The following is a 12,179-nucleotide window of genomic DNA, read 5'->3' on the forward strand; positions in this document are numbered from 1 at the left end:
TCGCCTTCCTATGGCTGGTACACACGGGGTAAGTGTGTGGTATAGATGGGGGGGGAGGGGTCGCCACTCCTCTCCATCCCTCTGCTGGCCGTTGGGGGATTCACCCGCTTCCGCCTGTGCTGTTGGAGTCGACGAGACTCTCATCCACTAGATGTGCAGAGCCATCTGCCATTTAAACCGCATGGCTGAGGACCGTTACCCTGGTAAGGGGGGCTGACAGGTACTACACCTTGCCTACATGTGACATTAACCCTCACAAATGTAGCTTCATTACCACCACCAAATCCAATTCTGTTATATGCCGTCCACACTTATAGGTAATCTTGTGGCTTTTCCACTTTTTAAGAAATGAACCAGCTATGGCCATCCCATTCCACATCACCAGCTCCACCTGCTCTCCACCCTCTCTATTCCTTGTTCCTCAACCAAATTTATCAACATATTCCTCTTCACCAGGCTCCGATACTTCGACATGCACGTTAAAGTCTCCACAATGCACAGCATCACCTCCATTTCAACCATTCCCATAATCTTCTCCAGTGCGTCCCAGAATTCCTCCTTCTCCGATCCAGTCCTTCCTGTTTGTGGCCCACATACCGACAAGACACACCATTTGCTTCAGTATCGCCACCCATGCCATAACGATCCATCCCTTCCATCTTTCCACTCTGACCACCTGCTTGCTGATCTCTTCCGATACTATTATTCCCACGCCATTACTCCTTCCATCCCCACTTGGTGTGTAACAGCTTGTATCCTCCTACCAACCTCCTCACCATCTCCTTCCATCCCCACCTGGTGTGTAACAGCTTGTATCCTCCTACCAACCTCCTCACCATCTCCTTCCATCCCCACCTGGTGTGTAACAGCTTGTATCCTCCTACCAACCTCCTCACCATCTCCTTCCATCCCCACCTGGTGTGTAACAGCTTGTATCCTCCTACCAACCTCCTCACCATCTCCTTCCATCCCCACCTGGTGTGTAACAGCTTGTATCCTCCTACCAACTTCCTCACCATCTCCTTTCCACCTCGTCTCCTGCACGCAGAACAATTCCAACTTCCTCTGCATCATCTCCATCACCTCAACCCCTCTTTTCCCCCCATTCATACCACATTCAAACTACCCAGTTAAACCTCACTTCTGAACCACTGCCCACCTGGTGGAGCTAGCACCATCTTGATTAGTTTGGGGCACTCATATTCTATAATAGTAATTTCAAGCCACCCACCTAAAGACACAAACAAACATACTCACCAGTAATTTACGATACACGTGATCATGAATATTTAGGTGATGCCTTCGAGGTGCTAAAGCCGGACGGACGGACACAGACAATTTGTCCACGCAAATCCTGGGTGATTAAAACAGTAATTTGAGGTAAAAACGAAAGGAACATACACTGGTCTCTCACATATTCACGCTAAGCATGATGGGAGAATACTCCATCAGTGTTTCAACAGCTGCCGTTCTTGAGGCGTCAGGTGGTACGGGGTAGGTTTGCTTCTTGGCTGGTAGTCTGCAATTGTGGCTCTACTTTATTACACATGTGAGTTTCCTGAAGGTGGATTACGAGCAATATCAAATAGGTCCCAACATGATGTATGTCGCCAAAATGATGACAACCCGTTGGTCGATGAGAAGTCTGGCAGGGTGAACCATGAGGAGGGATGCTGTCTGGCAGGGTGAACCATGAGGAGGGATGCTGTCTGGCAGGGTGAACCATGAGGATGTATGCTGTCTGGCAGGGTGAACCATGAGGAGGTATGCTGTCTGGCAGGGTGAACCATGAGGAGGGATGCTGTCTGGCAGGGTGAACCATGAGGAGGTATGCTGTCTGGCAGGGTGAACCATGAGGAGGGATGCTGTCTGGCAGGGTGAACCATGAGGAGGTATGCTGTCTGGCAGGGTGAACCATGAGGAGGTATACTGTCTGGCAGGGTGAACCATGAGGAGGGATGCTGTCTGGCAGGGTGAACCATGAGAAGGTATGCTGTCTGGCAGGGTGAACCATGAGGAGGTATGCTGTCTGGCAGGGTGAACCATGAGGAGGTATGCTGTCTGGCAGGGTGAACCATGAGGAGGTATGCTGTCTGGCAGGGTGAACCATGAGGAGGTATGCTGTCTGGCAGGGTGAACCATGAGGAGGGATGCTGTCTGGCAGGGTGAACCATGAGGAGGGATGCTGTCTGGCAGGGTGAACCATGAGGAGGTATGCTGTCTGGCAGGGTGAACCATGAGGAGGTATGCTGTCTAGCAGGGTGACCCATGAGGAGGTATGCTGTCTGGCAGGGTGACCCATGAGGAGGTATGCTGTCTGGCAGGGTGAACCATGAGGAGGTATGCTGTCTGGCAGGGTGAACCATGAGGAGGTATGCTGTCTGGCAGGGTGAACCATGAGGAGGTATGCTGTCTGGCAGGGTGAACCATGGGTAGGTATGCTTTCTGGCAGGGTGAACCATGAGGAGGGATGCTGTCTGGCAGGGTGAACCATGAGGAGGTATGCTGTCTGGCAGGGTGAACCATGAGGAGGGATGCTGTCTGGCAGGGTGAACCATGAGGAGGTATGCTGTCTGGCAGGGTGAACCATGAGGAGGTATGCTGTCTGGCAGGGTGAACCATGAGGAGGGATGCTGTCTGGCAGGGTGAACCATGAGGAGGGATGCTGTCTGGCAGGGTGAACCATGAGGAGGTATGCTGTCTGGCAGGGTGAACCATGAGGAGGTATGCTGTCTAGCAGGGTGACCCATGAGGAGGTATGCTGTCTGGCAGGGTGAACCATGAGGAGGTATGCTGTCTGGCAGGGTGAACCATGAGGAGGGATGCTGTCTGGCAGGGTGAACCATGAGGAGGGATGCTGTCTGGCAGGGTGAACCATGAGGAGGTATGCTGTCTGGCAGGGTGAACCATGAGGAGGTATGCTGTCTGGCAGGGTGAACCATGAGGAGGTATGCTGTCTGGCAGGGTGAACCATGAGGAGGTATGCTGTCTGGCAGGGTGAACCATGAGGAGGGATGCTGTCTGGCAGGGTGAACCATGAGGAGGTATGCTGTCTGGCAGGGTGAACCATGAGGAGGTATGCTGTCTAGCAGGGTGACCCATGAGGAGGTATGCTGTCTGGCAGGGTGAACCATGAGGAGGTATGCTGTCTGGCAGGGTGAACCATGAGGAGGTATGCTGTCTGGCAGGGTGAACCATGAGGAGGTATGCTGTCTGGCAGGGTGAACCATGAGGAGGTATGCTGTCTGGCAGGGTGAACCATGAGGAGGTATGCTGTCTGGCAGGGTGAACCATGAGGAGGTATGCTGTCTGGCAGGGTGAACCATGAGGAGGGATGCTGTCTGGCAGGGTGAACCATGAGGAGGTATGCTGTCTGGCAGGGTGAACCATGAGGAGGTATGCTGTCTGGCAGGGTGAACCATGAGGAGGGATGCTGTCTGGCAGGGTGAACCATGAGGAGGGATGCTGTCTGGCAGGGTGAACCATGAGGAGGTATGCTGTCTGGCAGGGTGAACCATGAGGAGGTATGCTGTCTGGCAGGGTGAACCATGAGGAGGTATGCTGTCTGGCAGGGTGAACCATGAGGAGGTATGCTGTCTAGCAGGGTGACCCATGAGGAGGTATGCTGTCTGGCAGGGTGAACCATGAGGAGGTATGCTGTCTGGCAGGGTGACCCATGAGGAGGTATGCTGTCTGGCAGGGTGAACCATGAGGAGGTATGCTGTCTGGCAGGGTGAACCATGAGGAGGTATGCTGTCTAGCAGGGTGACCCATGAGGAGGTATGCTGTCTGGCAGGGTGAACCATGAGGAGATATGCTGTCTGGCAGGGTGAACCATGAGGAGGGATGCTGTCTGGCAGGGTGAACCATGAGGAGGTATGCTGTCTGGCAGGGTGAACCATGAGGAGGTATGCTGTCTGGCAGGGTGAACCATGATGAGTTGATGAGGTATGCTGTCTTGCAGGGTGAACCATGAGGAGGTATGCTGTTTTGCAGGGTGAACCATGACGAGGTATGCTGTCTTGCAGGGTGAACCATGAGGAGGTATGCTGTCTTGCAGGGTGAACCATGAGGAGGTATGCTGTCTGGCAGGGTGAACCATGAGGAGGTATGCTGTCTTGTGGGGTGAACCATGAGGAGGTATGCTGTCTTGCAGGGTGAACCATGAGGAGGTATGCTGTCTGGCAGGGTGAACCATGAGGAGGTATGCTGTCTTGCGGGGTGAACCATGAGGAGGTATGCTGTCTGGCAGGGTGAACCATGAGGAGGTATGCTGTATTACCACCCCAAAAGAATGCAAACGTTTTCATTTGTAACTGAAGCTTTCTGCTCAGGACACATCTTTGGTACTAGATGACATTTTAAATCCTCAAACTAAATAAGTGATGTGAGAAACATGATATTTACGACATATCAGAAAATAGAGATAGTATCTTACTATAATTCACCAAATGTCCGTCTGTCTGTCTGTCCGTTCGAAGGTACCGTAAAAACGGCTCAAACGATCGCAACGATATTTTGGGTGGGTAATCCGAGGACCCCCCCCCCCCCGGAGTAAAATTGGCTATATTGTTTTTCCAATTTTTCCAATTTTCCAAACACGATTGAATAATATTTACCGATATGAACAGTGATGTGGCTTTTGTTGAAATTCTACAAATACTGTTTAGATTTTGATGACAATTATGAACCTGCCGCGAATGCGGAAGTGGACAGATGACAGCAATGCACGGGTTTGATAATATCCAAATACAACCGTCATCCAATCGTAATGTTAAATCGTTAAACGTTAATCATGTTAATCGTTTTGTTAAAGTATCAATTGATGATTGGAATTGAGTGAATACAATTACGATTTTGAATTCGTAATTGTATTCACCCAACCGTATGGAACTTCACATCAGGATTTAAATATTTGTTTATGTCACGAATGTTGTTAAAAGTTTATTTTTTATATTAATGTTATTTCATTTGTGATCGGAGTTATGCTGTTTGGAATGAAAATAGAGATATCGAGTTCAAGTGAATAACGAAATGCCGTGACGGTTTCTACTTTCTAAACGTGAATTCGCGGATCGCCATATGCAGATTCGCCATTGACTGGGTATGGAACAAACGTACCCGTTTGTTTGCCAACGGGTACGTTTTTCACGGAAGTCCTTCACGAACTTCCTGTCCATGTCTGACGTGTGACTCAAGGTGCTCCAGGAATGTGGAATTTATTGGTTTCATGCTTCGGCATTCGCCGTTTCTGCATTGTCTTTGTTTCTGGCCTCCCACCTGTGCATAGCACGGCTACCTCACTAGTACCTATAATTGCATGATCACCTTGACCTAATAGCCTCCTCTATGGTTCACCCTCAAAAATCACCAATAAACTCCAATACATTCAGAACTCCGCTGCCCGTCTACTCACCCATTCCCGGACCCGTGACCACATCACCCCCGTCCTTTACAAGCTTCACTGGCTCCCCATCCCCCAGAGAATCCAGTACAAAATCCTCCTCTTGACATACAAATCCCTCCATAACCTGGCCCCATCCTACCTGGCTGACCTCCTCTCCAGACACACTCCCACCCGCAACCTCCGCTCTGCTGGTACAAACCTCCTGACCCCCTCCATCCGGACCAAATTCAGATCCTGGGGGGACAGGGCCTTCTCCATCGCTGCGCCCACCCTCTGGAACTCACTACCTCACACCATCAGAGACTCCTCCTCACTCACCACATTCAAAACATCACTAAAGACCCACCTGTTCAACACTGCATTCAACATTCAACCCACAGCATTTAACCCCTGACTATCTCTTCTCCTTCTCCCTCCTTTTGCTTTAAATATTTCCCTATTGATTCTTGTCTTTTTTGCAATTGTTGTTTTCATGTATTGTTATGCATTATGTTTGCCACTCTGTCAAAGCGCCTTTGGGCTTCTGGAAAAGCGCTATACAAAATAAATGAATTATTATTATTATTATTAAGTTGCCAGCTGGATGACACAACATTTGGTATGACTGTATTATATTAATGTTTATTCCTGGTTTAGAAAATGTTTTCACATCAGATTTAGCTTTAGAATAGAAAAATAACTTCAAAATGGAAATTGTAAAATAAATAAAAACAACTTTCATTACTTTGTCAACATCCCCGAAGTTGCTCCAATCATAATGTAGCACTGCACTGGTTTGGCTGAAGGTGAGGGGAGGAAGGAGGAGTGGGAGAAATTTACAATACAGCACCTTAGATCTCAGATAAAAAAGACCAACATTTAAAGTAAAATGTTTTATGTACTATTATTTGCAGCAGCATGACAAATAAAATCTCAACAAGAAAGCATCCCAAAATTGTTAGGCCCGTCCACAACCGCTTTGTACTCAAACTAAACTTGACCAATAGATCCGTTTTTTTAAATGTACATTTTATTCATTATTTTTCTCCATATTCTCATAATAGAGGGTTGTATAAGATTTGATTACAAAAGCTCAAGTGGTAAAAGTTATGGCCTGCACAGACAGAGGCAGACAGGGTTGCAAAATGCCATCTCTCTGACTGAGCAGGAGGATTGGCTGACAATTTGCAAAAGTATTTAAGCTTACGAGAGATTCTCTATGTTTCTCATTTATAAAAGTTATTTGAAACACAGTAAAGAAAGAAAAAATAGGCAAAAAGGGCGTTACCACCTGGCAGTTGGTCAGTGGTTGTCTCAGCTTACACCAAATTGTGTTCAACTGGTTAGAGCAGGTGGTACTGCATGCCAGTCATAGGTGGGATACGTGACTGACTAGGATCCTGCAGTTTTAAGTCAATATAATAACAGAATGACAGTCTCGTTTTTTATTTTATAAATATGAGTAGCTGGTCTCTTTACAATAACTGATGGTACAAGGAATGCGCTTTGGCCCCCTCATTATCCGTTGTTGTGACTGATTTGACAAAGTTTAGGAGTGATGGTAAATACACCTGTTTGGTGACAGTCCGTTTCATCAAACATTATCTTAGGGCAGTCTATCTATTACATACACGAGAAGAGAATTACACCACCCTATGGAATTATTACATACACCCTATGGGAACTATTGTTCCAAGCATGCGAAACGTTCTTCTGACACATACCTTTATTTGGGCGGTGTACAAGAAACTGATAGCTGCGTGTGTGTGTAGCCGAAACTCCAAGAATTGCATTTTTCATAAATTAAAAAGAGTACATGACATTTTGGGGGGGAAACTGAAGCAAGAATTAAATTGTAAAGACATATGTGCACACAAAAATAATTTCACTGGAAACAAAGCAAATGAATGAGACGAACTCAGGAATGAAATAAGAACTAAAGGATGTCATAATGATACTTCAATGGATGTTCCCAAATGGAAATTAAGGGACTGCCGACATACACAGTGCAGTCACTGCCCATCGAGGAGAAAGGAACGATTATTACGAACAGGACTTTCCATGAATAAATCGAACAGGAAAACAATAGCACTCAAGTGTTTTACTACCCGTCGTAGACAGGTACTTCAGTTAGTATTAATAATAACAATAATAATAATAATAATAATAATAATAATAATAAAATAATAAATCACCTACTGCATTTGAGGTAAAAATCTTTCTTTATAAACATCTTCTATTTCTTTTAAGTAGCAGTCAGAAATGTTTTGTTCAAAAGGCTGAAAAGATAAAGATTATCACACAAGATCACACAATAGTATTATAATAATAATAATCTATCTATAATTCCAGTAATCTCTGTGTGTGTGTGTGTGTGTGTATGTGTGTGTGTATGTGTGTGTGTCGTTTGTCTGTGACCGCTGTTTCTCGACAACCACGGGTCCGATATACTTGAAACTTGCCAGGTATATTGCTGGGGACCCGAGGATGTGCCTTTTCAAGGTTTCATATTAATCGGAGAAGTAGTTACCGAGCTATGGCGATTTATTTACCAAACTCCGCAAGCCGTTCGCTTTGGACCAAACCATTTCATGTAAATAGAGGGGGGGGATATAATTTTAGATATATATATAGTACGGGCATGCCCTAGTAATAATAATAATAATAATAATGTCATTCAATGATTGGTTGTGAAAACATTTTGCTACCTCGGAGACATGCTGAATGGAGAAGGTGGATCAGACTCGGCAACGGTTGCTCGAGTGAGATGTGCATGGAAGAAGTTTTGGGAACTGAGTGGCGTGCTGACGAGGAAGGGAGTGTCGTTGAAGCTGAAGGGAAAGGTGTGTGCTGCATGTGTGAGAAGTGTTATGATTTATGGGAGCGAGACATGGGTAATGAACGTAGAGCAGCAACGAAGGTTGGAAAGGGTGGAAATGCGAATGGTTCGGTGGAAATGCGAATGGTTCGGTGGATGTGCGGAGTATCACTGAGAGAGAGGAAGAGAAATGATGAATTGCGAAAGATGATGGGAATAGAGCCTGTGATTGATGCTGTGAAGAGGAACAGGTTGAGATGGTTTGGTCATGTGTTGAGGAAGGATGAAAGTGACTGGTTGAGAAGAGTGATGGAAATGAATGTAGAAGGAAGTAGAGGACGGGGAAGACCGAGAAAGACTTGGCTAAAGATGGTGGAAGAAGAAATGCGGGCAAGGGGGTTAACAAGGAGAGATGCAGAAAATAGGGCAAAATGGAGAAGATTGTCATGGGGACCGCAAGGCTAACCCCCGCTCTAGCAGGGAAAATGGCCTTAAAATGCCTGTTGGTGTTGTATTCAATGAAGATCTGATTTAAACAAAATACATACCCTTCCACGCACAACCAACCTCCTTTGGATCTCATGTATCGACACATCCAAGTAGATAACAACATGTGGAGCGGGTAACTTCACAAACACATTTTGTTTCATCTCATTGTACATTTGTACATCTGTGTAGAGTGAAGAAAGAAAAGTTAGAAATGAATCTGCTTTCACTATTAATAATAATAATCATATTTAACACGCATTATAAATTTACTCAATAACTCTATACTAAACAAATTGTCCGTACATGCAAGCAGTCAACAATCACAAACACCAACCACATACGTGGTAATTTCATGAACACCATCTGAATGTCTGCCCTGAACTCTGAGGTGGTGTACCATATGAGGAAAAGTAATATACATCACTGTGTAATAAAAAAAAAGTGGGGAAGGTTATAGCAGAGAGAAAATAGGGCAGCGAATGGAGGAGTGGTGAAAGAAAGAAATAGAGAACAACTCAGAGAGCATGTGCTACAAGTTATAAAAGAGAGTGAGAGAGTGAGAGTGAGAAGAACTCAGAGAGCATGTGCTATCGAAATATCTATAAAGCTCAGTTGACATTTTGCTCCACCAAATAACAGCGAAACGGAGGAGTAAAAGGGTGAAAATTCTACAGATGCTGTGATAAATAACTACCTCTGTCGGTTTGAATGTTTGAAAGAGAAGACGTCTGGATCAATTTTTGAATTAAATTTAAATCCCGATATATATGTATATGCGAGTTGTCTGTGTGTGTGTCCGCGTTTTATTCAGAGATGACTGAACGGATCTTCATCAAACTTTCAGAGGTTCATCCGTGAGTGCCTGGGAGTGTTTTAGGTCAAAAAAAAATAATTGAAAAAACAAAAAGTTCGTTTTGTTGGAGTTTTAAAAAAATTAAAAATATAAAAATAAAAATGAAAATCCCTCGATCGTGCCTACGCCTTTTTAAATGAATGACAGTTATATACAAGTACACATTCGCATAAATAAATACAAAACAATTAGCAGACATTTGAATGCAAATAAATCAAACAATTCCGGAAGTGTACGAATTTGGTAATATGGCTTCTTCTTCTTCTTCCTGATCGGCATCACACTTAACTCAGAAACGTGAGCCACATTCACTCAGAAACATGAGCCACTCCCCTTCCTCTCCTGCCTCCCCCCTTACCTCCCCTCCCCCCCCCCCCTTTCCCCCTCTCCCCACACTTCCCCCATCCTTTCCCCCTAATCATTTCGTCCTTGTCACACGTTACATACACGACCTCTCTGCCAAATTTTGTCCCAATCCATCCACAACTTTTTTAGATATCTTGTTCACAGACAGACAAACAAACAAAGACAGACAGACAGGGGTGAAAACATAACCTCCATCCACCTTTTGTGGCAAATATAAAGACCAGACGAACTTCAGACAAACAGTGGCTGAGCTTGGGAAAAGTGACATCACCTCAGAGAGCACTCTGTGTGCCAGTGACACCATTTTTGCCCGCTTTTCGCTCTATACTCAGCGGAATGGTAAAGGACAAATTTCCTCCTTCGCATGTAGTCCGACAAATGGATTTTATAAATAGAAGTTTATTGTTAGTATAACAATAGAAGTTTATTGTTAGTATAACAATAGAAGTTAGTATAACAATAGAAGTTAGTATAACAATAGAAGTATAACAATGTTAGTTTATTATATATAAATAGAAGTTTATTGTTATTTAAAATAACACTCTGTGTGCCAGTGACACCATTTTTGCCCGCTTTTCGCTCTATACTCAGCGGAATGGTAAAGGACAAATTTCCTCCTTCGCATGTAGTCCGACAAATGGATTTTATCCATCAAGTGCTGAGTATCAAGCAAGGAGGTAGCAAGTGCCATTTTAAAAGTCTTTGGTATGACTGGGCCAGGGTCACAATCAAACCGCCAAATTACCAAAGCCAGAGTGGACGCTCTAACCATTACACCAGAGTCTGGTAATCCTAATAGTTGAACTAGAGGGCTGTGATCAGAGATCTCAAATGGTTCCCGCTATAGGCAACTCGTAATATTAGCCAATTGGTAGCATTCAAAGTTCTGCCTCGTAATGAAAACCAATGTATTTTAAATTAAATAATGGAAAATTTAATAATTAAGAAGGAAACAACAGGAAATTAAATAACGGGGGGAAAAAATTGAAAATTGATACAATAACCAAGAAAAGAATTTGAAATATTTAATACTGCATAAGAAAATCGTAAAAATCAAATAATTGTTAATCGGGCGAAAAAAAATAAAATGAAATTCGCACCCGTTTCCAAAGGAAGCGCTTGTTTGGCATTTTTAATATGAAATAGGCAAAAGCCTAGAAACAAAACCCATTAGAACTACCATTTAGAACCCATAAGAACGCTCAAAAATGACCTTTTATGACCCTTTAGAACCCCCTAGAATTACACTTTAGAACCCTTTATAATTAAACATGGTGTGTTAGAAGGTTCGTCTTAATTTTTAAGGATAGATGGATGGATGGAAGGAAGGACATAGCCAAATATTGAAGTGTCTTCACCGTTTAAAAATGAATGGAAGATTGGGAAAAAAATTAAATAATTGAGCATTTGGAATAAAAAAAATTAAAAAAATTAAGAAACGGGGAAAATATTCTTTAAAAAAGCAGGACACCACAGACATCAAGACCAAACACTTAATGCCTCCCTCCGGGAACCATGAAGACCTCATGGGATTTTTAACATCTACCAACTGATGCTAGTACATGGGCTCCCAGTTTAGCATCCATCTGAGGGATGACACACTTTGTGGAGCAATGTCCTGTGTGGAAGTAAAAATAATTATTCTACAATGTTTCTTGTTAAAAAAGAGAATTTTTGACCATAAAAGGTAATGCAGAGCCCAAGAGACCATGTAATTGCCTGCAAAGCATTTTGGGTAATGCTGAGTGTACAAAAGTACATGGGCTTTTATGCAAATAGCAAAAGAGAATGACAGAGATCTGTAATCTGGTGGTGAAAGAAGGCCGCATTCCAGTGGATTTGGAACTGAGTACCCTCGTCCCTCCATACAGGGGGAAAGGTGACCCTCTGGAGTGTGGCTCGTACCGAGCGATAAAGTTATTGGAGCATGGAATGAAGGTATTGGAAAGGGTGTTGGAGAGGAGGATAAGGAAGAAAGTGAAGATCGACGAAATGCAGTTTGGATTTATGCCAGGAAGAGGAACGACAGATGCGCTTTTCATTGTGAGGCAGTTGCAGGAGAAGTACATGGAGAAGAGGAAGAAGTTGTTTTTTGGGTTTGTTGATCTGGAGAAAGCATTCGATAGGGTTCCACGCAAAGTATTGACATGCGCATTGAGGAAGTCAGGAGTGGAGGAATGGTTGATCAGAGTAGTGATGGCAATGTACAAAAGAGCGCGCACAGCTGTAAGGACGAAGGACGGGAACAGTGGTGAGTTTGAGGTGAA

At 44.3% G+C, this 12,179-nt stretch overlaps 1 protein-coding gene across 2 annotated transcripts in view; it reads right to left on the minus strand.

The window, feature by feature from the left end:
• The window catches only part of LOC137431890 (NADH dehydrogenase [ubiquinone] 1 alpha subcomplex subunit 10, mitochondrial), a 47,027-nt gene that overhangs the window by 12,783 nt on the left and 22,065 nt on the right, over window positions 1-12,179 (minus strand). Inside the window, exons 5-7 of one of the 2 annotated variants that reach the window (XM_068123712.2) lie at window positions 8,753-8,874; window positions 7,586-7,665; window positions 6,132-6,186 (exon numbers count right to left, since the gene is read on the minus strand). In XM_068123712.2, coding sequence (XP_067979813.2) covers window positions 6,132-6,186; window positions 7,586-7,665; window positions 8,753-8,874 — 257 coding nt within the window. The remainder of the gene's footprint in view (window positions 1-6,131; window positions 6,187-7,585; window positions 7,666-8,752; window positions 8,875-12,179) is intronic. The other variant, XM_068123713.2, reaches the window with a different exon arrangement.

The sequence above is a fragment of the Myxine glutinosa genome, chromosome 7, assembly GCF_964187855.1.
Source record: "Myxine glutinosa chromosome 7, kmMyxGlut1.1, whole genome shotgun sequence".
NCBI classification, from domain to species: Eukaryota; Metazoa; Chordata; class Myxini; order Myxiniformes; family Myxinidae; genus Myxine; species Myxine glutinosa.